The sequence below is a fragment of the Ceratocystis lukuohia genome (genome assembly GCF_044167205.1).
Source record: "Ceratocystis lukuohia strain C4212 chromosome Unknown Supercontig5_pilon, whole genome shotgun sequence".
Lineage (NCBI taxonomy): Eukaryota > Fungi > Ascomycota > Sordariomycetes > Microascales > Ceratocystidaceae > Ceratocystis > Ceratocystis lukuohia.
This window is the reverse complement of record NW_027263524.1, coordinates 1,579,900-1,604,592: the sequence shown is the minus strand read 5'-3', so window position 1 is coordinate 1,604,592 and position 24,693 is coordinate 1,579,900. Positions and strand designations below refer to the sequence as shown.

General features: G+C 49.9%; 5 protein-coding genes across 5 annotated transcripts; 2 read left to right on the top strand and 3 right to left on the bottom strand.

Moving 5' to 3' along the window:
- Positions 1-979: 979 nt before the first annotated feature.
- On the bottom strand, positions 980-2,020 carry HOO65_050398 (putative RNA-directed DNA polymerase from transposon X-element; the record flags this gene model as incomplete). Its single annotated transcript, XM_071000880.1, has 1 exon — positions 980-2,020. The coding sequence occupies one exon, from the start codon at positions 2,018-2,020 to the stop codon at positions 980-982; it is 1,041 nt and encodes a 346-aa protein (XP_070858457.1).
- A 190-nt stretch (positions 2,021-2,210) lies between these two features.
- HOO65_050397 (Endonuclease/Exonuclease/phosphatase family protein) lies at positions 2,211-4,501 on the bottom strand (the record flags this gene model as incomplete). The annotated part of the gene is made up of 4 exons (XM_071003223.1): positions 2,211-2,962; positions 3,072-3,084; positions 3,144-4,071; positions 4,131-4,501. 4 exons carry the CDS (start codon positions 4,499-4,501, stop codon positions 2,211-2,213), a joined length of 2,064 nt encoding a protein of 687 aa, XP_070858456.1.
- Positions 4,502-6,078: 1,577 nt separating this feature from the next.
- On the top strand, positions 6,079-11,418 carry HOO65_050396 (uncharacterized protein; the record flags this gene model as incomplete). Its single annotated transcript, XM_071000879.1, has 1 exon — positions 6,079-11,418. The coding sequence occupies one exon, from the start codon at positions 6,079-6,081 to the stop codon at positions 11,416-11,418; it is 5,340 nt and encodes a 1,779-aa protein (XP_070858455.1).
- A 3,058-nt stretch (positions 11,419-14,476) lies between these two features.
- HOO65_050395 (uncharacterized protein) lies at positions 14,477-18,174 on the top strand (the record flags this gene model as incomplete). The annotated part of the gene is made up of 2 exons (XM_071003119.1): positions 14,477-14,574; positions 14,661-18,174. The coding sequence occupies 2 exons, from the start codon at positions 14,477-14,479 to the stop codon at positions 18,172-18,174; spliced, it is 3,612 nt and encodes a 1,203-aa protein (XP_070858454.1).
- Positions 18,175-18,620: 446 nt separating this feature from the next.
- Positions 18,621-19,153, bottom strand: HOO65_050394 (Dolichol phosphate-mannose biosynthesis regulatory protein; the record flags this gene model as incomplete). Its single annotated transcript, XM_071003545.1, has 2 exons — positions 18,621-18,809; positions 19,097-19,153. 2 exons carry the CDS (start codon positions 19,151-19,153, stop codon positions 18,621-18,623), a joined length of 246 nt encoding a protein of 81 aa, XP_070858453.1.
- Positions 19,154-24,693: the final 5,540 nt, after the last annotated feature.

Below are 24,693 nucleotides of genomic sequence, written 5' to 3'. Positions count from 1 at the left end.
CTATTCACCCAAACTGGGCTAAAAATGCATCATATGCTAAAATTCATGTCCCTATGTAGCTAGCAGAGACACTACATTTCGGGCTATGGTCTAAGGGTGTGCTAAGATGCCAACTCTCGATACACTGGCAAGCCATGAGCTAAGCACGATATGCGAATGTATCTGGAGGCCATCTAGTATCCGCCCAGGTAAGAGTGCTGTACTCGCCTCCCAAGCGGACCGAAACTGCTCGGCGGGGCTTTGTTGTCACCCAAAGAGAATTACGCGCACAGGTCAAGACACAGCACAGCCTTGTTCTTGGTTTCTCAATCCCCCAATCGTACTAAATTAAACTTGAACTTGAACTTGAATATATTTAACGTCTACGAGAATGACAGAGATCAAACGACGCCAGACTGGTTACCGGACAGAATTAACCCTCTGCAAGGTTCACTATAGAGTCCCCTCTTACATCCCAATGCGGAATATCCTCCACTTAGGGTCTAGTTTTCCTGCCAGATATCTGCAGCTCTTGTCTCCTGTGAGGAGCTTTCGTGCAAATCTCATGGACAGATTCTTCTCATTGCCTAGACACTCCCATGGATGGGTAAAGGTCTTGGCTTGGTCGCACCCTGCGACTGGGCAACGTATTTCTGCATTCGTGTGGTTGAGCCGCACGTGATACTCTTCAAAGTCGCCGTGTCCAGAGCGTGCTGCCAGGATCCGGGCGACTGTACCTCTGTGTAGCCCCTTCATCCAGCCGATGTCATATGGTCTCTGCCAGTTCAGCGCTCCACCGAGATGTCTGATCTTCGGGCCAGCAACTCGGCTGGTCCTTCCTGTTCTGGCCGGAGTTTCGTCGAGTCCCTGATCGGGTGTGGTAATAGGGCCTTTGCCTCATCGATGCTCCCGTCAATCGTCGTCCAGTACAGAGGGTGGTCTGCATTGCATGTTGATGCCCGTATTCCTCCTGTCCGCAACATGTCCTGGCAAATGATTGTCATGTTCGGGAACGCTGCGAATCTGTAGAGGCACTTTTTGCTTGTCGTTTTGAAGACAGGTACAGCGTGGTAATGTTGGTCTGGACTGATGTCGACGAAACATATATCAGACCATCATCTGCGTATCCCAGGCTGGGTAGCTTCTTGAAGAGTTCCGCCATGTACAGCATGTACAGTATGGGGGAGACTGGAGATCCTTGTGGCAGACTGCCTCCCACTTCTCTCTTCACTGGGAGCCCTCCTTCGACCGAGAGGCTGACGCATTTATCCGTCAGGAAAGAGCCTACCCATTTGCACAGAGACTCTGGCCATCGCTGCCCTCTCAGACATGTCACCAGCCTGTTTTTCCTAACTGCATCGAAAGCTCCTTCTATGTCGAAGGTGACAATTGATGTGATCTTTCGTATTTTCGATTCGCCAATGACAACATCCGCCAATTTCCATGTGAGATCCGTGGCAGGCCTTCTTGGGACTGCTGAGGCATAGTTCTGTGGGATGATGTTCAGCTCCACTGCTTGCGCAGCAAGTCTTCTGGCCACCATCCTTTCCAGGCTCTTCCCCAAGGTTGACAGGAGTGAGATCAGTCTGTAGCTCCTTGGGTGCGACTTGTCCGGTTTCTGCTTCGGGATAACCACTAATGTTGCCGATTTAAAAATCCTGGGGTGGTATCCTAGCTCCATACATAGGCCGAAAGGTTTTGTTATGGGTTCAGCGAAGGAAGGCCATGCTGTATTCCAGGTTGTGTTTGGGATGCCATCTTCTCCCGGTACAGTGTTCCCAGCGTGGAAAACCGCTTCCCTGACTTCTTCCCGGGTAGGGCGATCCCAGTGCGGCGCCCTTGGGTTCGCTTCCTCAGTGCCTTGCACTCCGTTCTCAGCTGGCTGAGTATGTGTGTCCAAGAGCGCCTCTGCCTTTCCCTGTTGCGAGTGGATTGGACTGCCCTGGTACATGATTGGCGGGGGCCCGTTGTCCGTCTTCGGCGCCTTCAGGCAGTTGACAAGTCTGAACACGTCCTTTGCCTCTGTCAGGTCCTCTATCATCTTCCTCCACTGGTCCCTCTTCGCAATGCGAATGGCTGCTTGGAAGAGTCGTCTCTTCGCTTTGTATACCTCAAAGCTCGCATCTGTGTAGCCGTCCTCTCTCGTTCTCCCCCAGGCCACTCTCATCTCCCTGACAGTTTCTGCGCATTGTTGGGTCCACCATCTTTTCCCCGTTCCTTTACCCAGGGCTCTAGGTGCCGTTCGGTTGAGTGCTCTCGTCATCATCCTGGTCAGGTCGACTGCGAAACTCTCGATCTCTTTCTCTCCGGTGGGTTCCCTCCCCCCCCAGCATGGCGGCTTCCCTTGAGCATGCCTTCTTGAAAGCTTCCGCGTCCAGCCTGGTCATGTTGTATCGGGTAGCCCTGACAATGTCGTCCACTTTCACATTTTCGACTGTCATTGCTAGTGGGAGGTGGTCGCTCCCGCAGTTGAGATCCTTCAGTACTCTGGTGGTGCAGTTGCTTTGGCCGAGGAGTAAGTCCGAGGCAAAGGCCAGATCAATTACCGAGGGAGACGTCTTCTTCGAGAAGCAGATGTTGTCATCTGTCTCGTTGAGCAAAACCACTGCTTCCTGTTCCATCCAATCATGGATCTGGTTGCAGTCGCTTGAGTCTTCCTTCTTGCTGTCCCACAGCTGTGAGTGCATATTCAGGTCTCCACAAAGTAGCATTTTCTTGCCCCTGAGCGCTTCCTGTGTCTTCTTCAACGCTATCCCCCTTTCTGGGTCTCCTGGGTTTGCGTTGTACACATTTGCGATGTGTAGCCCCTGCCCCGCAAGTTCCACCACCACCGCGTCCTGGTGTCCGCTTCCACCGATAGGGACTATCGTGGCTGCTATTGTCTTCTTGGTGTAGGTCAGAACCCTTGGGTCTTCACTCCTTCCTTGAGGGATCATGAGCTTGTACCTTGGGTCTCTGACCGATGTCTGTTCTCCTGGGGGGCCTGTTATGTATGGTTCCTGTATGCATACCACGTCTACCCCTCTTCTACCAGCCTCTTCTATCAGGGTCTGTTGGTTTTTCTGTCCTTTGTGTGCATTGAACTGCCAAACCTCCAGCTTCCTCCTAGAGTGTCTTTTGTCTATATTCATAGATTAGACTTTGGTCTGGTTTTCCTTCCTCACCTTCTTTCGTGAGGATTTCCTCAGTGCTGGGAGGGCAGTGGGAGCTCTGAAGGAGAAGTCACATCTGGCTTTCCCCGCGGCTTTCCTCTTGTCGCCTGCACTCGCGACTGGGGCGTCTCCCTCTTCTTCTGACTGGTCCTCCGTTTCTGAGCTCTCAGCCTGGGTCTCGGTGCATTCCATCAGGTCCACTACCTGTGTCTGCACTGATTTTCCAGCCTTTGGGCAGGCCTTCTTCTTCTCTGCGGTGAGCGCCTGTTGCGCCTTCCTGATTGTCCGCCTCTCCTCTAGTGTGGTTCCCTTTTTCCGAAGGGGGCACTGCTTGGAGTCTGCTGGGTGTGGGCCGCAGCAGATGAAGCAGACCGAGACACATTCGTGCTCCGCCCCGCAGCATTTAGGGTGTCTGCTGCTTTCGTGTTCGCTCGAGCCGCAGTGTTTGCACAGCTGTGCTCTAGAGCATTTCTTCGCATCGTGCCACCCGAAGCAACGGGTGCATTGCGCAATGGCTCTCGGTTTCTCGGCCAGGAGGCGGGTTGGGATGAGCCTCGAGCCCATCCTCAGTTGCCTCGGGACCTTTGTGCCAGCCGCCGGGATTTTGACGATGAAGGTCTTCTCGTTCCCCCTGGTCTTCGAGGTCATGTAGACCGGAGTTACTCGAGTTGCTTGAGCGAAGCACTCGCCAATAATTTCTTCGCTGACTTCTACTGCCCGGCCGCCTCCATTCAGGTAGCGTTCGATCGGGCCAATCAGGTAGGCGTCTGTGTTGACTGCTTGCACTACCTCGGTGCCTGGTCCGATGTAGTTCTTTATCTTGTCGCTCTTCTCTAGCAGAGTTGAGCGACCGTCCTTGTTTGCCAGTAGTGCGAATCCACTCTTGGTCTTCTGCACGTCCTTCAGAGCTTTCTTCAGCTCAGGGTCTGGTTCCCTCAGACTGGTTGACATCAGAACGCTTTCGCAGTTGCGCATCACATTGTCGGCGCTAACTCTTACCAGGACTCTGTCGTCCTGGCGGGCCGCTGGCTGTGAGTAACGCCCAGTGGGGCCGTTCGCGTCTGCCTTGCGACACGTGACAGTCTGCCACTCGCCGCCCTGACTGGCGGCCTCGTGGACTTGGTTTCTCTAGCCGCATCCTGGGTGTCTGCTGGCTTTGTTGCTGGTCTCTTCACCATATCCGCGAAGGATGGGGCCTTCTTGGTCGCGGCGTTTGGTGGTTTCTCTACTGTTTTGCCCTGTCTCTCCGGGGCCTTCTTTGCGGGCTCGCCCGTGGGCCGGTTTTGCCAGCCCCCCTCACGTCCCGTCAGGACGTAGTCCATAGGCTCCTCAGCTCTCGAGAGGATCATTCTTTTGACGACTTGTGCCATCTCTTAGTCTTCGTCGCGCTCGCACTGCGCTTCGAAGCTCTCTATGAGGGGTATGATCAGCCTTGCGACTGTACCCCTGCGCTTCGAGACTCTTCAGCAAGCTGGACATCGTTTGTCCACTGCTCTGGTCTCTGTCGCTGTTGCCTTTCGGCCTTTCGGCCGTTCGTGTGTGTTTGATACACTTCTTTGCTGAATTTCTCAAGGGTTGATTAGGGTTAGCCCATCCTCCTGTGGGTGTAGAAGCGAAGTTTTTTGTACTAAATTAAACGTTGCCAAAAATCACAAAGTGTTGGAGGATGGGTGGGTATTGTGGGGAATCCTTCTTTTGTCGGATTAACCCTGGGTAAACTCGAGCCTGAATACTCCAGCTTAAGTGTGTATGATGGAAGAACTTAACACTTTAGAAAAAGAATAGAGAAGCAAGCTTCACCATTTCGATCAATCTGTATACCAGCACGGGTTCCACGTGCGGTTGCACAGGATCACGAGTGACTTCAAAAGTGATTTGACTGAATTCAGTAGATTGTTCCGACAAAAAGTTACCAAACACTATCATTTCCTTCCTATCAGAAGAATCAAGATAGACGCTCAATGTACTTAAATTGAAAAGACTACATTTCACAGCCGAACAATGTTTCTGTATCCATTCGGTCACTCTATTCTACCAATACTCTGGAGGAACATCTTCAGGCTACCACGCACGGTATCCAAGGTGCTCGGTTCGGTTGTAGCATGTTGCGTCACTCGTACGTGCTCCTCAGGCCAAAATAGAATCGCTGCATTTTCCATATCGCAAAATTTACCACCCGACGAATAGGCTGTGTTGTTCTAAAAGCCGCCTTGATCCCAGGGGACTGATGCATAGATAGCCTGGCGTGCATGCAATAAATAATAGCGTCGTTTGATCTCTGCAATTTCCGTAGACATTAAATACATTCAACTCCACGCAACATGCAATAGGCGCTAATTCTGAGTGCGTTCAAATTCGTAGGCGTTGGTATCGTAGATGTTGAATAAATTCAAGTTCTAATAGGCGTTAGTGTGCTGGGTGCCGGGCAGCTGTCGCCCGTTTCGCTATTTACATTCCTAGCCTTTTCGAATCCTCCCAATCCCTGCCCTCTCTTCCCTCTCCCCCAAGTTTTCTCCATCGCTCTCGCTCGCGCCCACTAACCCAGCAATCCTTAAAAGCTTGTGCAACTTCACACGGCTGCCAACGCGTCTCATGTCACATGATAATTAATACCACCCAACCGGCTCTGTCCTGAACGCTAACATCAAGCCGCACGCACCTCTACCACGCGGCGATCACTTACCAATGCTAAGCTCCTACTATTCCCACTCCGGATAGCATTACCGCTTTTTTCAATCTTTTGCTAACGCGTCGCAAACTCGACTCGCCTTTTCCCCAGCTTGCGAATCCCAGCCCAACAATCCCTTGTCTTGGCTCTTTCTTTCATCCCCTCTCCTCTCGACCGTCCTTCTCCACGATATTTCCCCTGTTTCGCCCTCCTAACAACCCAACGCCTTGGAACCTGGAATACACTAGACTCCGTCATGTGCACTCCGCTGTGCCGAACATGAGCCCACCCCGCGATGTTTCCCACCAGGGAGTTGAGGCTGTCTCGCCACGCAACACCGAGCCCCCTGTGCAGCGCTCATTAAGGGAGTCTCTTGAGGCCATGGAGATGCAATCAGATCCTGATGCACAGGCCACAGTTACTGACTTCCACGACTTCACCGAGCATCTCCCCTCCGATATTGTGCGATCGTTGACCCTGATAGACGAGCTGGATGAGGTCTACGTCAAGTCTTCCCAGGCTGTCAATGACGCTACCAAGATCTGGGCAAGGCCCATTACCACGCCTAGAACTACGCCGTCAAACCCAGCTTCCTTCGCTTTGAGGGCGCATATTTCCGAAAATCTAGACCGTGCCATTCAGTCACGCATACAGTCACATACCGAAGCCGTTCGCATGGTCGACAGCATTGATGGCCATTATGAGAGGGCGTTGTTTCTTCTTAATAAGCTTAACACGATGCTCGAAGAGTATCCGTCTGTTGAGGATCTTGAGAAAAGCCCCATCTCACCTACAATTACTCAACCACCCCCTAAAAAGGTCAAGCCAAAACGACCACGTCCCCCGAAAGTTATTGTCCCTGGTCAAGTGCTCGCTCCCTACGAACTTGATGACGAGTCGTCCGTCGATTATAATGCCATTACTTCCTCGGAAGATGAGGCTGGGCCTTCAACGCGCAAGTCTAAGTCTACGAAAAAGTCGCTTAAATCATCGGCGAAGTCAAAGTCGAAGGCTAAACCGAAAACGAAGGCAAAACCAAAGCCCAAGCCCAAGCCCAAGCCAAAACCAAAGCCGGCAGCGCGACTTGGCAGGCCGCCCAAATCTGCTTCTGCCTCGACGCAGGCCAATAGTGGCCCCAGTGCATCCAAGAACAAAAGCGCAAAGACATCTGCTTCTGCTGTTGCGAGTGCACTCCCTGTAGCCGCGCCATCTTCAGGTGCACCGCTTGGAGGTGTAGAGCCGGGTGGTGCGGAGCCTGGAAGTGCAGATGCTCCTTGGCTACGCCTGACGCCACCAGAGCTTGCCAGGTTGCGCAAGCGGATGAAGAAGAACATGAGCTGGAATCCTAGTGACGCTATGATAACTAGAGAGTTGAATAATCTCCATCGCGGTATTGAAGATTACATTGCGGCTAGGCAGAAAGCTCTAGAGGAGGGTCGGGAGTTTGAGGAAGTAGCGCTGGCCGCAGATTTCAACTTAATAGTTACCAGAACTGCCGCAACTCCGAAAGGTACGAAAGCCTCGAAAGTTACAAAGACATCAAAAGCTACCAAGGCTGCGAAGGCTATAAAAGGCACGAAAGCTATGAAAGTTACGAAAACTGTCAAGACTTCCAAGACTCCCAAGGCTACGAAGGCTGCCGAAGTTTCTGGAGCCGTAGAAGCTGCAAACTCTGTGGAAGCCACTGGAGCTGCTGGAGCTGCTGGAGCTGCTGGAGCTGCTGGAACTGCTGGAGCTGCTGGAACTACTGGAGCTACTGGAGCTACTGGAGCTACTGGAGCTACTGGAGCTGCTAGAGCTACTGGAGCTTCTGGGACTACTGGAGTTGCTGGGACTACTGGAGCTGCTAGGACTACTGGAGCTGCTAGAGCTGCTAGAGCTACTGGAGCTGCTAGAGCTAGTGGAGCTGCTGGGACTACTGGAGTTGATGGAGCTGCTGGAGCTCCTAGAACTGCAGAAGCTTCAGGAACCGCAGAAGCTGCAGAAGCCACAGAAGCTGCAGAAGCTGTAGAAGTCGCGGAAGCTCTAGAAGCTACAGAAGCTGCGGAAGTCGCCGAGGCCGCAGAAGTCCCCAAGGCCACAAAATCTGCCAAGGCCACGAAGGCCGCGAAGGCCACGAAGGCTACGAAGGCCACAAAGGCCACAAAGGCCACAAAGGCCATAGAAGCCGCAAAGGCCACGGAGGCTACGGAGGCCACAGAAGCCCCAGGTGTTGCAGAAGTCGCAGAAGCTCCAGAAGCTCCGGAAGATCCAGAAGCCGCAGAACCTACAGAAATCCCCAAGGCCATAGAAATCCCCAAGGCCACGAAGTCTGCGAAAGCCACGAAGGCCGCGAAGGCCACAAAGGCCACAAAGGCCGCAAAGGCCACGGAGGCTACGGAGGCCACAGAAGCCCCAGGTGTTGCAGAAGTCGCCAAGCCCACAAAGTCTACAAAGGCCGCCAAGGTTCCAAAGGCTACAAAGGCCGCAGGCGTTGCAGGCGTTGCAGAAGTTGCAGAAGTTGTCAAGCCTACAAAGTCTTCGAAGGCCGCAAATGCCATAGAGTCAGCAGAAGCCCCAGGTGTTGGGGAAGTTGCAAAGGTCTCCAAGCCCACAAAATCTTCGAAGGCTGCAAAGGCCACAGAATCTACAGAAGCCCTAGGTGTTGCGGTAGTTGCAAAGGTCGCCAAACCCACAAAATCTTCAAAGGCCGCAAAAGCCACAAAGACCGCCGCCGAAGCCACCGAAGCCACTGAAGCCACTGAGGCCGCCAAAGCCACAAAATCTGTCAAGGCCACAAAGTCTACGAAGGCCGTAAAGACTGTGAAGGCCGCAAAGGCTATAGAGGCCGCAGAAGTTGATGAAGTCGTAGAGGCCGCAAAGCCCACGGAGGCCGCCGAAACCGCCGAAACCGCCGAAGCCACAAAGGCCACAAAAGCTGCCAGGGCCACAAAGTCTACGAAGGCCACGAAGGCTACGAAGGTTGCAAAGGCTACGGAGGCCGCAGAGGTTACAGAGGCCGCAAAAGCCGCCAAGCCCACAAAGTCTGCGAAGGCTACAAAGGCTACGAAGGCCGCGAAAGTTGTTGAATCTCGGGAAGTCACTGAAGCCGCAGGGGTTATTGAAGATGCTAGGGCTATTGAATCTATGGAGGCTATTGAAGTCACGGAGGCTATTGAGGTCACGAAAGGTACTAAAGCTACGAAGGTTGTGAAGCCTACGAAGACTACGAAGACCGCGAAGGCTCCGAAACCCACAGAAGCCGTACAGGCTCTACAAGCTCTACAATCTACGCAGGCTACTGAAGATGTCAAGCCCACACAAGGTACAAAGGCAGCAAAGGCTACAAAGGCTACAAAGGCTACAAAGGCTACAAAGGCTACAAAGGCTATAGCTACAGAAGCAGAACTTATAGAAGACGCAGAAACTGTAGAAGCTACGGGAGCTATGCAAGATGTGAAGATAACCAAGGCAGCCAAGGCGACAAAGGCGACAAAAACTCCGAAAGCTGCGAGATCTGCAAGAGCCTCAGCCTCCGCTGCCACTCCTGCCCCTGCTGCTACTCTTGCCACTGCCGCCACGACCACCAATGCTTCCACTATCACTGCTGCCACTTCTGCCACGGTCGCTAATGCTGCCAATTCTGCCACGGTTGCCCATGCTTTCACTTCTGTCACTCCTCCCGCCCCTGTAGCTACTACCATGGCTGCCACTCCCGCCACTGCTTCTACTGCTGACACTGCCTCCACGGCTGCCAATGCTTCCACTACCACTGCTGCCATTCCCATCACTGCTGCTACTGCTGCCAATGCTTCCACTTCCGCCACTCCTACCGCCCCTGCAACTACTATGGCTGCCACTCCCACTACTCCCGCCGCTCCAACTACTACTGCTGCTGCAACTACAGAAGCGGTTGCCTCACCTAGTCTTAAACGGGCTGTTGCAAGTGATGCAGGGGCCGAATCTAGCGCGCCCTCGCGTAACAGGAACAAAAGATTGAAGCCCAATGAGACAAAGAAGATGGAACAGGGTGCGATGGCCAAAATGGCGGCGGAAGAAGCGGAGGCATCAGAACGGAAGCTCGAAGAGATTGCAAAAATCCTGCTCCAGCCTACTTCAGCCAACGACTCTAGCACAACCGCGAGTGCAAGCGTTAGTTCAGCAGCAAGTGCAAGCACAGGCACTAATTCAGAGCCAATCAAAGGCGCTAGCGGCGGTAAAGGCAAAGGCAAGACAAAAGCTAAAGTTGCGATCAAGGGCAATGCTGCAATTGAGGCTGCCAGCACGGGTAAAGCTACTGGGAAAACGACTGGTAAGGCTACCGGTAAAGCTGCTGGAAAATCCACAATTAAAGCAGCAACAGAGGTGGCGATCGAGACGACGACCGAAGCTTCAACTGGAGCTAAAACCAACGCCGTGACTAAAAGCCTGGACAAAGTCATGGACAAAGCCTCGGGGAAGGCTACGGGCAAAGCCACAGAAGAAGCCATGGACAAAGCTGTGGAAAATGCCACGGATGAAGCCACAGTGATTGACATCACGAGCAAAGGCAAATCCCACAAGACGACGCCGCGATCAGGCGTGAAGCGGAAGAGGGCAGCTGTTGATGATGATTCAGCCGAGGCTTCAGAGTCTGTCCTTGTCTCAACGCTGTTGCTAGATGCTGAAAGTTCTGGCAACAATGATCCTTCCGCACTCGTTAAACCCAGTTCTTCGCTTGCGAAAACCAGTGGCTCGACCCCCGCCATTGCTACAGCCAAAGCCAATGTGGCAGCTAGCACTCGTCGCCCGAGTTCCAAGAGGTTAAGGGTTGAGACACCGATTCCACCTCCAAAGTTGTCTATTAGTCCTAGCGAAGTCAAAGCGAATACTCCCTTGAATAGTGCGTCACAGTCATTGCCACATTCTATGACGCCTGTGCCGCTGCCACCACAAATTGCTGCTGCCACTACCAGCCAAGGCAATTCCGTGACAAGACAAGCTTCGTTACCTATATCGCTTGGGTGTGACGGGACTCCAGCGCCGATTAATGTAGCACCTGAAAGTTCTCCTGTCGAGTCTAGCGTTTCTCGGAAGTCGAATGCAAAGGTTCTGCCGCCTGCCCGGCAAGTTCCGAAACGTAAGACACGGGCGGACGCTGGGAAGAAGCAGGCGCCGGTGCTGACGCCTAGTGGGCGCAATGAAGTATCGGCTCCTGATTTGGGTCTTGGCTCTAGAGCTTCTCGAAATTCCCGGACGGGATCCTCGTCTCAAAATGGCATTCCTGTTCCCGGGGTCATGTCAGCACCCGTGTCTAGGTCAGAACCTGCACCAGTATCCATGTCAGCTTCGGGTCCTATTCCCGCATCTGCAGCCGTGTCTGCTTCTGCGAATTCTGCGGCTCCGGGTCCAAGCAAACGTGCAAAGCGGCCTGCCAACACCACTAGCTCTGGCGATAATAGCGCTGTGGGCAAACGGAAAACCGCAACTCGAAAGAAGGCTCGGACATTTAAAAAGGGCAAAGGGGTGCATTCTGCAGAGTCCGAGATTGATGAGTTTGACGAGGATGGCACGCCCATTGATCCCGGCGAGCCTCGCTACTGTGTATGCCATCGCGTCAGCTTTGGTACCATGATTGCTTGTGAGAGCGAGGTAAGATGACGGATTAATCCATCCAGCACTGGCGACGTGGAGCTTTTTGTTTTTTTACCAGCATTTTTTTTTTTACCTTCTTCTCTTTTTCTTTCTTCTATTCCTTTTTTTTTCTATATTTTTGCCTCTTTACCTATTTGTTTACCTGTCTTCCTCTTTCTTTGTTTATCTGTTTTGCTACCCGTCTATCCGTCCGTTCTATCCGCTAATTTTTTTTCTTCTTCGAATAGGAATGCCAACATCAGTGGTTTCACTTGGACTGTGTTTCCCTCAAGGAAATTCCTCGACGCACTACAAAGTGGTACTGTCCAGACTGCAGGAAGAGGCTGAATATAGGCACCAAAGGAGAAGTGACGTCACGGGGCGTCAAAACCTAGCTCCAGCCAGATCTATTCGAACACCAACAGAGCTCAAATTTCGTGAGATTAGGGGGAGTTTTAGCTCATAAGCCGAGCAGGTGTCCTTTTTTTTTTAGTCCTCATATTTTCTAGTTTTTTGCTCTTCATCTTCTCCAGTGCTTTGTTGTGCGTCTTCGCTGGTGGTTTGTTTTATTTTTGTTTTCCATCGACCTTTCGAATAGGCCAAGCAACTAAAAGTTTAGGGGTCCTTTCCAGGGGGTTCCTTTCTCCATAAAGTCTCGATTGTTCTCATAGAGCTTCAGGTTAGCGAGGAGAACGAGAGTGCCGAATCAGATGACACAGGACTGTCACGAGGCTATCCTGGAATTTTGCCGGACTTTAAAGTTGCGTTAATGAATCAAATGAGTCACAAAGCCAGCCCTTGGACGCCTTTGAGCGCCTCTGAGCCAAACTACTTTTAGCCCTATTCGGAAACGTATATAGCATATCAGCGCGCCCCCCCTTGACCCTGGCTCTGATGTGGCTGTGGGCTATGGGAAGAAACATAAATTGTTGGGGAAGGACGGTAGCTATCTCACCCAGTACACTTCATTTTGTTCTCGTTCTTGCTCTTGTTTTTGTACAGCTAGCTAGCTAGCTAGCATGGAAGGCGCGAAAATGTGCCGAAAAATTAGCGGTTGGGTAAAGACAGATAGATTGAATGCACGCTAGGCTGGTTAGTAGATGGCCTAAAGTAACCCCTCCTCTTTGTCGCTCACTTTCTCACTCTCTCGCTTTCTTTCATGGCTCAAAGGCGATGACGACAAGGGTCAGGGATCAATGATCGGGGTTTCTTGTATCATTATTCCTTATCTGTAGCTGCATCATCAACAAATTCCCCTCCCCCTCCCTCCCCTCCTTTCGTTTACTCTCTGCTGTTCTTGTCTTTCCTTGGGTTATATTTCCGCCTTTTACCTTGTGCCTTTTTCTGCTTCTTTATGAAGCCAGAGTTTCAGCGCTATCTGTCAAGGCAAAGCAGGGCAAAGCAAAGCAATGAGATGCGATGCAGGGCAAGTCAAGACAGGGCAAAGCAAGGGAAGGTAAGGTAGGGCAAGGCAAGGCTTGTGTGATAGGGGATTTGACTTATCTACTAGTTACGCGAATCAGCTTCGATAAAGGAGTCCAGAACAGCAACGCAACGCAGCATCCTAGTGTCAAGCAGAGGAGCGAAAGCGCTGTAAACTGATAACAAAAAACGTGGCGAGCTTTGTACAGCGCTATTTTGCATGCTGAACGTACTTGTGCTATGGGGAAGGCGGAGGGGAGAGAGAGACTTTGCGGGCCTTGCGGGCTTTGCACCCTTGTCCAACAAGGCCAACTAAGCACGTAGCATGTCGCATTGTCGCATGTCGAATGTGTTGCTGTGTGTTGCTGTGTGTTGCTGTGCTATGCTGCTGCGCTATGCTGCTGCGCGTTCTGGTGGAATGCTACTATGGGTGTTCCTATGCTATGAATGCCCGAATGCTCAAATGCTCTGTGAATATGCTGCAAGCGAACTATGTCGTAGTCTAGTGAGACTTGCACTTTCTCTGCCTGTTCTGATGGTTTTTGCGACGGAGAGTCCACCCACATAGCTGGTTACTTGGCCCAGGCTTCAAATAATCAAGCCAGGTTTTTACTCATCGGCAGAACAGAACCGATGACTTGTGGGGCTGCTAATGTGTACATGTACAGTATATACCAACTCTAGCTAATGTACGCACATGCTAAACACACGTTGTGCTGCACGCTGCTACTATTCACTACTAATGGTCTTGTTGCTGTTAGTCACCTAGTTACTCATCGCTATACTTGCGCGCTTCTTCCCTGTTTATCTTCTTCTGTTTCTCTTCTTTTCTTTTCCTGTCTTTTCTTTTTTTTTCTCCTTCTCTTTTCTTTTTTTTTTTCTCTTCTCCCTTCTTTCCCCCTTCACCTATGATTAACTAACTTGATGACAACTCTTCCGCTCACTGATCCATACCCAAAGATACTGTTGCTTTGAACAAACTGCTATTCTTTTCTTTTCTTTCTTTTTTTCTGCTTCACGGCCTGGCTAGCTAGATTGCTTACTGGAGCCCATACTTGATTTCTCAAACTCAACTTCCGGAACAGTTCTTTGACGACAACGCCTTGTTTGTTTCTTCTTTTGCCGTTTTTTGCATACCAGCTTGTCTTTTTCTTTTTCTTTCATTTTCTTTGCTCTACAAATACATCTCAACTGAAATACCCCTCAAGGTTCTTTTTCTTTTCTTTTCTACTTTCTATTTTCTCTTGTCGTCTCTTTTAATCAACTCACTGCATTTGTAACGTCGGCATCATTAAGCATATACCCCCATCATACTCAACTTGCAGCTTACACCTTACAATCTTATAACTTCACGACAGGAAACCCCCCCCCCCCCACCCCCACATCTATCACATCGTTAATACCCTCACGTCTTTCAACCCACTCAATATTTTATATCCCACGTCTTTTTTTCGTCCTCTCTTCGTTCCAGCCGTGCTGTGCACTGCTTCGCTACATTCCCTTCCACTTTTCTTGTACAACATTTTAAATTCTTATCTTTGTATCTCTCTCCCTGGTACAAGAAAGGCACTCCGCCACCGCATCACCAACAGCCCCTCGGTCTCGACGGCCGATCTCAATCGAATCGCCCAATCAACACGTATCCACGGCTTTGGGATTTCCCATGCCCGGCCCCAAGAAAACAAAGCATGCGAAAGAAGGCGGCATCATTGCCAGCAGCGTGAAGAGGCATCATCAGCCACAGCAGCTCCAGCACCAACAGTGAGTGCCCCCCCCCCCACCAATCTCCCTTGCATACTTGTTCCACTAATCGTTTCTAACCGTCCCTCTACATCTTATCTCTCCAGGAATGGAGTTGCAGCAAAACCGGTACCTCCCTCCGCGGAAATATCCCCCCACACCCTGACATTCGATGTCGAGCCAAACGCCGATGTTTCTGGTATCTCAAACGCTGGCGTTTCTGCAATTCCAGCCGGCCCTGCTGCCGCAAAGGCAACAACCGTGCCTTCTCCCGTGCTAGATGCTCTGTCAACCACGTCCGTTTCTACCAGCACTGCTCCTAGTATAGTTCCCGATTGGACTCAGAATCCCCTTTCTAGCTCTCCTGGAAACTTTCACCAGCTTTCCAGTGACTCGCCTCCGACTCAGCCCTCTAGCTTTGAAGATTCCGCCCGTCTGCCGTCGACATGGTCCCAGAGACAGGCCGCTTACTCTACATCCATCTCACCTTCACCTATTAGAACCTCCATATCTCCTTCGCCCATTCAACCCTCCAGCTATCAGACCGACCTAACTCACTATCCTGGCGAACATCACCTTTCCGGCAAAACAAGACGTGGCTCGACTATCTCCCAATATGGAAGCGCGCGTTTGGCCTCCAATGCTAGCCACAAACCCCAATCGCAGGCTTACTACTATGGTGCCCCTGATATGGACATTGATCCCACACAGCAGGGTCTCCGAGCCGGTGATCGTGGCTACCACTATGGCTTTGATGCTTTCCCTCGTCGGAATATCGATGGTCCTGCCACATTTGCCACAGACACTGCTATCCTCGCGGGCTATGAAGGTGGCTTAGAAGTTTATGCTCTCACCAAACGTAGCGTGGAGCCCTGCTATGAGCTTTCCGGGCTACGTGGCGGCGTCATTAATGCCAAACTGCTTCCCTGGGCAACAAATGGCGATCTGGAGAGATATCCCATGGCGGTGGTCGTAATTCACGGTCCCATGGTTCCTGAGAAGCAAATTACGCAATCCCCCTTTAGTCTCAACAACGCTCCTGCCAGAGGTGATACGAGGGTTGACGGTTCGCCTATCAAGATTGGCTACTACCAAACGTCTGTCGAAGTTTACTCTCTCAAGACGAATGAGCGCATTGATGTGCTTCTCAAACTCCCGCCCATACCTATCAGCCCGGCAATCCCCATCACTAGTGAACTCTTTGAGCCGCCGCCGCCAGCTGGTCTTCTAACTCTCCGGGCTGATTCCGGGTACATTGCAGTCTCCTCAGGGTCCTCGGGCGAAGTCTGGGTTTTCAGCCACATCTCCCATGTTCAGGCATTGGGTACCCGATCCCACGTCCATCGTACTCATGAAGCAGGTGGCCAATTCCACTCTCCTGAGTCGGGTACTAGACCCCACGTTCACGAATCAGGTAGTCAGTTTGGCTGTCTTGCTAAACTATGGACTGCCGTCCAACAGAGGCTCAGGACCGATGCCGTTGATGAGACAAGCAAGGCCCAAATGCAGGTTCCTGTTGGCCGGACTAGCAATCTCCAGCCAATTCTTGCTCTCAACGGCCGCTGGCTGGCTTATTGTCCACCGTCACCCTCGTCTCAGCTACCAATTAAGGCTGAGATTGCAGTGCCTCTGCTGGGAAAGGCCCCTGGCGTGCATCAAGCCACGCCTTCCCAAGTTCCAACGCCATTCACAGGAGTTGACCAGCCTCTGGATGGCGGTTTCATGAACAAGTTCATGCGCGAAACAACGCAAGAGCTAATCCACGGAGCAAAGTGGGTGGGCCAGCAAGGAATAAATGTCCTGCAATCCTACTGGTCGAAACCCAACTCTACAGCAACAATGGCGAGATCGCCACCAAACCAAACGTGGGGGTCTTCCTACCCTCCCAAGACTGGGCTTCCCTTTCCTCCAACTCATGGTGCCTCTACTCCTGTCTCAACCAAGGAACCCGGTATTGTTTGCCTTATTGACCTTGAGAATCTCGGAAACATGGCCAATATCCATCCATTTTCTACTTTTTTGTTGGCGGGGGGCTGTAGCTATCTTGCCTTTTCCCCGACTGGCCTTTCCCTGTTTACTGCAAGCACCAAGGGAGATGTCCAAGCCGTCTGGGATCTAATGCGTACCCAGCACACTAAATCTTCTTTGATCCAAATCTCGGGCGGCTCGGGCACCGGCAACTCGGGCAGCGCAGGGGGCTCGGGTATCACGGGTGTTCATATTCGCCAAATTGCGCAATTCTCTCGCCTAACTGAGGCACGCATTATTGATGTTTCATGGACTAAGCCAAATGGAGAAGAAATAGCCATGGTTACCGAGAGAGGCACTGTTCATCTCTTGGACATGCCTTGCAGCGCCTTTTCCTGGCCGCCGCCACGCCGCCGTGCCGAGAGCCGGTATGGGTACGCATCTTCAGTCGCGGGCGACGGCACCGGGAGCTCAGCAGTGTCCCTTGCATCCAATGCTATTGGGGCCGCTTTGGTTGCTGCCCGCCCTCTTATGAATCGACCTCGTCGCAGCAGCGCCAATGTGCAAGCCAGCAACAACAGTAGTAGCTCGCACTTTGTCGAGTCTGCTAGCCAGGGTGGCCGTATGATTGCTGCTAGCATCAGCAGTTCTATCGGTAAAACAGGACATGCCATCAACCAACTGCGCCAGAACGCTGAAAACCGCGTTGCCATTCCATCCATGTCATCTTCCCGTCCTCCAGTTCCTGGTTGTGCTGCCTGGGTCGCGAGAAACGGCCATAATGCTCTCTTTGTAGCCTCTAACGGCCTTGTACGCACTTTCCCCTCTAAATCGCGCCGCATGTCAACTCCGGCAGCTACTGCCTCCGCATCTGTATCCAACAAGGGCCGATATCCACGAGATAGCACAGCCTATCGGGACTTGGTCATGCCCACTCTTCCAGATAATCACATTTCAGACTATGTCAAGAATTTGGTCTTCGCCGAGGATGAGCTTGTCATGTCTGACCATGAGATGGAGGCAGGCAATCGAGGCCTTGCAGACAACCGCCGGGTTTCTTGCTTTGAAAGGCCGACACTCCGTCCCACTGTTGAAGCTACTATCCCTGAGGCCGAGATTGAGTCCAGTGCCCCGTATCAGCCATTCCACACCGACCGGCGCATCTCACTCTACGAATATCACATGAAGAATGACGCGGCCGTAGCCAGCACAGCATTAGCATTCACCAAGACTGGTTTGGAGGATAAGAACCACGGCCATGAAAAGGCTACGCGGAAGAAACGCAGCGCTGCCGCCTCTGCCCCACCTGCCCACGCGCCCCACGGACCATCCACCCATCTTTCTATACCACAAATGACGCACTCAGCGCCCACGAACAGTGTGTGGGTGTTTGGCCAGCCGTTAGCTACGACCAGACTAGATCTTGGGGCCCCTGAAGGCTTGGATGATGACATGATTGCATCTCTGGAAGATCATCGTGCTCTCCCCGCCTCTGCTATGGAACGCACTATGCAGCAAATTGGCCGAGACGAGCAAATTCTCATCACTACTCGCCGTCGTCGTGGAGTTCGGAATGACATTGGAGCAAGCGAGGACGACGGGTTTTTCGAGGACGATTGCGAAGTTTTAGATTTCGCTGACCAGAGAGTTTGATATCACAGACTTTATCCTGTTTATTCTTTTTTTTTTTTTTTGCAAGAGATGTTTGCCTGATTGTTACCATATCATGGGATTAGCAAGAAGTCAAGAAGTGTTAACATTCACATTTTCACCTCACTCACTTAACCTGGCTTTTTCAGTCCAAGGACTTCAAATCTCTAACCAATTGATAATCCCAATAAACAAAAGACCAAAAAAACTTGACAAGTTTGAAGACATCACACAAAAAAAATCAACTCTTTTTTTTTTGAGGGGGAGCAACGCTTGTTATTATTAGGCTTTTTTTTAATACGTAACTTCAAATGACTACAGTTAACAACAAGAACATTTTACTATTAGTTGCATTTGTATTGAGCTAGGGGACCTTTGCTATTTGTTCGTTGTATTGATGTTGGAGCTTTGTCCTTTCTAAGCCTTGGGATAAATAGGGAAGGCAGCATCTAGGCCTTCTTCTTGGCAGCCGCAGCCTTGGCCTTCAAGGCCTTCTTCTGGTTACTGCGAATCATGACGGTGCTAACAAAAGAACCGACGACAGCGCCTCCTACCAGAATCAAGATGACAGGTATACGGATAGCCCAGACACGAGGGGGGAACAGACTGTGCAGAGGGTGGTCATCATCCACAAAGGGCTGCAAGGCAGGAAAAAAAAGGCGAAAAGCACGCCGCGACGTTAGTAACAGATCATAGAATTGAGCATTGGATATAGGATAGAGGGCAGATTGTAGATTGTAGATTGTAGAGAGAAAAGGATAGAGAGCAGAGGGTTGAGGGAAACGTGTAGTTGGCGACAATTTCGAGAAGAATGACGACAACGTCAACAGCGACAGCGGGAACGACGAGCGATCGAAGAAATATAAAAGGAAAAAAAATCAAGGATCGTTCGGGTTTGAGTTCGTGTTCGGGCGGAGAAACATACCATCACCAGAGTCCACAGCGTGTAGTAGAGAAAGACGACGGAGGCAGCCACAAGCATGGCGAGACCGACAAGTTTATCCAGCTACAGGAGATAACAAAATCAAGCACGGGTTAGCATGTGACAATCAACTGCAGTAAGCGTAAGAAACACGGGGTCTCTCTGCGTGTTAAAGGTCTATGGGAGGACATCAATGCCTTGTGGAAGCTGGCTAAAGGGGGGGGGGACAAAAATCCGACCAAGGCTGGTGTTATAGCAAGCTCACCATTGTTGTATTGTGGTGTCTTTTTGTCAGGTATTTTTTATAAAGTTCAGAGCCAGAAACAGAGCAACGGCAAGAGTAATGTCGAGACCGAGAATCAAAAAGTCAGATTGAGCGGTTCCAAGCGGACAAGAATGTGTTGGTTGTGAGAGTCTGAAGTGATGATGTCGATCGTTGGTCGCGGGGAGGGGAGGCGCCAGGACAGGTAAGCAACACAAGAACAATCTAAGCTTTTGTTGATGTGGAAGGCCTTGCAACCAAACAAATTAATTAGAACTTTTTAGAGGAGCGCGAGAAGATAGAAAAATAGGAGTCGGAATTTGAGCCTATGTTTTTTTTCGAAGCTGTTCAATAGTTCACGTCCAGCTAGCACGCGACGGGAAAGACAACACGACTCAAAGATATCCAAAAAAGACCATTAAAACTCCCAAGTTCAGGGATCACGAACGGTACTAACCCTAACCTTCAAAGTCTTCGTGGCTAGAAGTCCGGCTTAGTAGGAGAGAAAGATACAACGAGTCCTTATGGGTTAAACGCATGTTCATGGCCAAGATGTCTAAGCTAAGCGAGTGTCTTTGATAGGTATGTACTGGGATATATGCATTTATCGAGGACTTGCCCAAAATGGAAGGTACAAGTAACGACATAACTGGGGTCTGCTCTCGCTGTAACCCTACTTGCCTTTTTTTTTTTCACCTTCCTCTTTTTGTTAAAAAAGCTGAACTATCACAAAATGAAAACTCACATCAACTAACCTGCGCTGCGTAACATGCAAGGGAATGGAGCAATGAGGCATATAAATCGAGAGCAACAGGAATAAAGGAAGAAAACGGGCAAATGGATAGAGTCGCAATTGCAACGACAATTGACGCTAGCTTCCCTTTCTTTGGCTGTTGGTTTGCTTTGAGTAAACTTTGTGTGATTTCGACTACGACTGTAACTTGTGATACTATCGTCGAGTAATGAGTCTAACCTAGAATGGCTTAGTATGGCTAGAAGCTGAATAAGTTATTGCCTCGCGTTGACGCACAATATATGCAGGTTGAAATTTTGCATTGTCCGGTGTTGGTTTCCGCTGCTTCAGCCAGGAGGCCAAGCGCGGCACAAGGCAAGGGGGAAGAGGAGGAGATGGTGATGACGGAGTTGAGCCCGCCTTCTCTCCCCGAGCTTATCTCTCTATTCTCCTTCCCTCCTTCCTTGTCTCTGTTTGTTCATGTGCCCTCTTGTTTCATTGTATCCACCCCATCCATCTTCTTATCTTGTCCCCCCTAGCTTAAGGCATAATAAGAAATGCTTGTCTCTGCTATTGTCAAAGTTCCATCTGACCTACTATCTAGTGTCAGCCCTGACCATCGCTATGGCCTCGAACTTGATCTACAACTGCAAGGCGAGGCAAATCACACAGCAGTCTTTACGAGGTACAATGTCACAATGTCACAATGACAACCAACACACCATAATATTGACCTATAACCTTTTTTTCAAGGTGGTGCTCTGGAACAATTTGGAAGAGTGAGCAGGGGGAGGGAAACAGGGACGATTGTAATTTGGAGAAGAAGAAGAGAACTTGCGAGAATGTGAGAAGGCGGGAGAGGGGAGAGGGGAGAGGGGAGAGGGGAGAGGGAGGAGGTGCAATACGGTGGCCAACTGAAGCTGATACTGATACTACCATGTTGTATCCCTAGCCTGCAGTGACTCACGTAGCTGTGCTCTTCTATCCGTAAATGAAACGTTCACGTCTCCAGCCGTCAAAGTTGAGTTGAACTAAATTAAATCTGCTGTATGCTGAATCTGCCAAGATAAATGATAAGCTTGTGGACTCCGACACTCACCCACTGGACTCTAGTGTACTATAATCAAGTCCAGATCGCTCAAGGGACTCTTGACCCCAAATTCGCTTGGCTGCTATCACCAAGGTCAAGGATCCCCAACTAGGCAACCGAGTAAAACGAACAGAGTCCTTCTCTGTCCTAGGGGGGAGGGGTGAGCGACCGGGGCCGTCAGGGGGCACGCTATAGTTCGGGGAATGGGGGATGATTTTGATTTCTCTCCGCCTGCCCACAGACAGCTTAGCTGGTTCAAGAGTAAGCTTGCCTGTTGCTTGGAATCTTTCCTGTATTTGCTGTTTTTCTCCTCCTTTTTGACAAAGTATTCTGATTATGCTAGTTGCTCAACATGTATAGAGGCCGCCTTCGGAGAAGCGGATATTTAGAGCTTCATGGTTTTTAGGGAACAGTACTTGGCTGGAAGGAATGTATTGGACAAGGTCTCTTTTTTTTTTTTTTTGGACTCGAGTGTTATGGAGAACAAAGAAACAAGAAATGGTGTATATGTTTGACATTGACTTTTCGAATTAGAGCGGGGGGCTGCATGCTTGGAAAGTATTTCTAGATTCTGTCGGTTAATTGCGTGATCTGCAGCCATGGACAACCATCATTGAGTGGGTGGCTCCGTCATCTGATGATAGAAGGAGGGGTGTTCTTGACTTAACAGCTCGAAATATGTGCGCCTTCTACCTTATGTGCCTTTGGTTGTGGTAGACCGAGATGATGACTGGCCAGCCGAACTCAGACTCTTCACGGCTAATACATTGAAACAGCTGGCCAAGAGTTCCTCGTCCCTTAATGTTCGCTTCGAAGTATGAGTTATAGTAGCAAAGAGTGAAAGAAAGACGGGCATGTAAAGCCTCAGTAACAAGAAGTGCGATGCAACTGCAACCCCTGGGTTTTTGGTGCTATGTCAGTGCGAAGGGTGGCTACGGAAGAGAGGGTGCTGGCTCAGCTGAACACACTAACCGGAGTAATAACCAGGGGGGGGGGGAAGGGGGTGGCGGCTTCTTTTTTGCTCTTTTTTCTTTTTTACTGTTGGAATATCTCCTTACAACTTTCGGGTGGAGTGCGACTTTAGTTTCTAAAGCATAACAGCTATGGCAATAATAGATGCCCTAGATAGATAGAATAACTCAGTAACCTAGCTGAGTTTCTGCAATTTCTAAAAAAGACAACTGTCATGGGGCTGTATCAAGCTCATGACTGCGGTGACCTGGCTGTTACAATGGCGCTGTCAGTGATGGTGATAGCAACATTGGCGACTTGTACTTTGAATCCCATAGATAAGGTTCGTGACATCTGTGAGCACGTACCATCTCTCCTATAATAAGTACCGTACTCATTTAATAGTAGTATCAAAGTATCAACAACTAGTAGCATGTATATTTAGCTATGACAGTCACTAGAAGACAAAGGTAGCCGCTATCGGGTTTGAAGGTTTCACAGGGCCCTTTTGTCCAACCCTCACGTACCAAGTAGTCTTTGCGTTAGACTAACATAGGCTAGACGTTTTTTCCAAATTGTCTTTTTTTTTCACAACCAATTGAGGACTAGAAAAGGCTGGTGTAAGGTGTGACTGAAGGCATGGGATGTGACAAAAAAAAAAGCAGATCAACTGCCTTTATTAGCTAGCCCCTTGCTTCTTATCATAGCACTAGTCACGTGAATCATGGCCATTTATTTGTTTATTTTATTCTTTCATTTATTTTGTACTACTGACATAAGCTAAGCAGGATAACGTTTATTGTATAAATGAGCGTCCTTCTGTAGAAGGATCATAAGGGGCTACAACTCACAGGACTTTCATTCCTTCTTTAACAGAAAAGATTACCTAGAGGCTTTTTTCGTGTTGGTTCTAGGACTCGGACTGCAGCCAACTAAAGACTGAGGTCATGGCAAGATCGGTCATATTCGGCGAAGCAAGCCTCTTCTACTTGATGCTGGTATATATGTCATGGTGGTATTACAGGGAAGCTAAGAACAATGTCAAGCGAGAAAAAGGAATATAGTACTAGAAACGGAAAGTCGCAGGCATTTTGCCATCCAGCGGACAAGGGTAGATGCATGATTGTGGAACCTATAGCTCTTTGAATCGATTGTCTCACCTTTGTTGCCTTGTTACTTTGCCGCCTAGACAAATCGGCCTATAGAGTCTGGGGAAGCACGCGCAGTAGACACGGGATACCGGTTCCCTTGCAGATCAATATTCAGCTTACAAAGAAATAACTATACAACAAGCAAGATAAAAAAAGCATTCACAAGGCCTGTGCAATGTAATGCCATATCGCTCTAGTAGAGTAAAAGACTCCTGACATGCCCATGGAAGTATAGTAAGACCTGATGAGGGGATTGTTTTCTTTTTTTTCCGCTACGGCCGTACCGTTTCTCATCATTTTTGGCGGTTTCTTACGTAGTCCTAGACTCAAGGAAAAAGAAATGAGAGTCCATTAAGCTTTTTGAGGTATTTCAATTTCACGCGCCCTTGAACCAATACGGCCCGGCCCATCAGCTTGAGGCGGGGCAATCTCATGAGTATGGCAGCGAAGCTTCAGTGAGAGTGATTTGATGAAATTAGGCAGGATATCACTTATAGGCATCGAACATAGAAGTGGGTTATCACGAATAATAACGTAGGCGTGGGTAGATGGAAATTGACAAAAGCAGTGGACTTTAGCAGTCAAGAATGCTACTATATTGGGCCTTGGACACCGCCAACCTCCTCTGGCTCCGTCAGTCAGAAACGTGGCTGGACTTACATCGCTAGATTTCGGGTTACGATCTTGCTTTGGCAATGATCAGCCAAGAAGTAGTTCCAAGCGAGAGTTAACAAAGTGATTTGATATTATGAAACGCTAGTTCATGCAGTGTGAAATGAGATGAATGCGTTGAGGCAGATTCAGGTCAACGGGATAAACTGTGAGGGCAGAGGCATTTGTATTCACTTCGCCTATCGTACATAGTTATATTATAGTACGCTACCTTCTAGGCTCAGGACTCATGGCCCACAAGGCATATTCTATCAACCGAACAAAGAAAGGTACAAAGGTTTCAGGAGATACTACGATAGACAAGAACTGCTCTGCCTAGCTTTAAGCGCCACATCATTATCTCACCCGAGGAAAGCAGAAAAAGATCAAAGGGCACTTGCTCCTTTCGAGAAGGCGATATTGTGCGTGGGATTAGGGCTTGTGGCGGTTTGCCTATTCATCTGGGCGTTCTTTCCTAGAAGCAAGCCGGGCCATTTTCTACCTTCCATTTAGGTGTGTGGAAGGTGGGGTATCTTGGTCGTAATCTCCTATGAAAAGACGGCTGATCAAGAGATTTTGGACTAGGGTTTATTAGCACGGTGTATTGATGACCATATTGTTTTGTATCAGCATATCTTTACTACGTTCAAAAGGCGGTTAACAACAAAATGGAAAAGAAAATGAAGAAATAGCGAAATAGCGGAAACCCCATTGTTTGTATTAAGTTGGCATTGAAATGGAGACGATGCCCTCTACGATTGT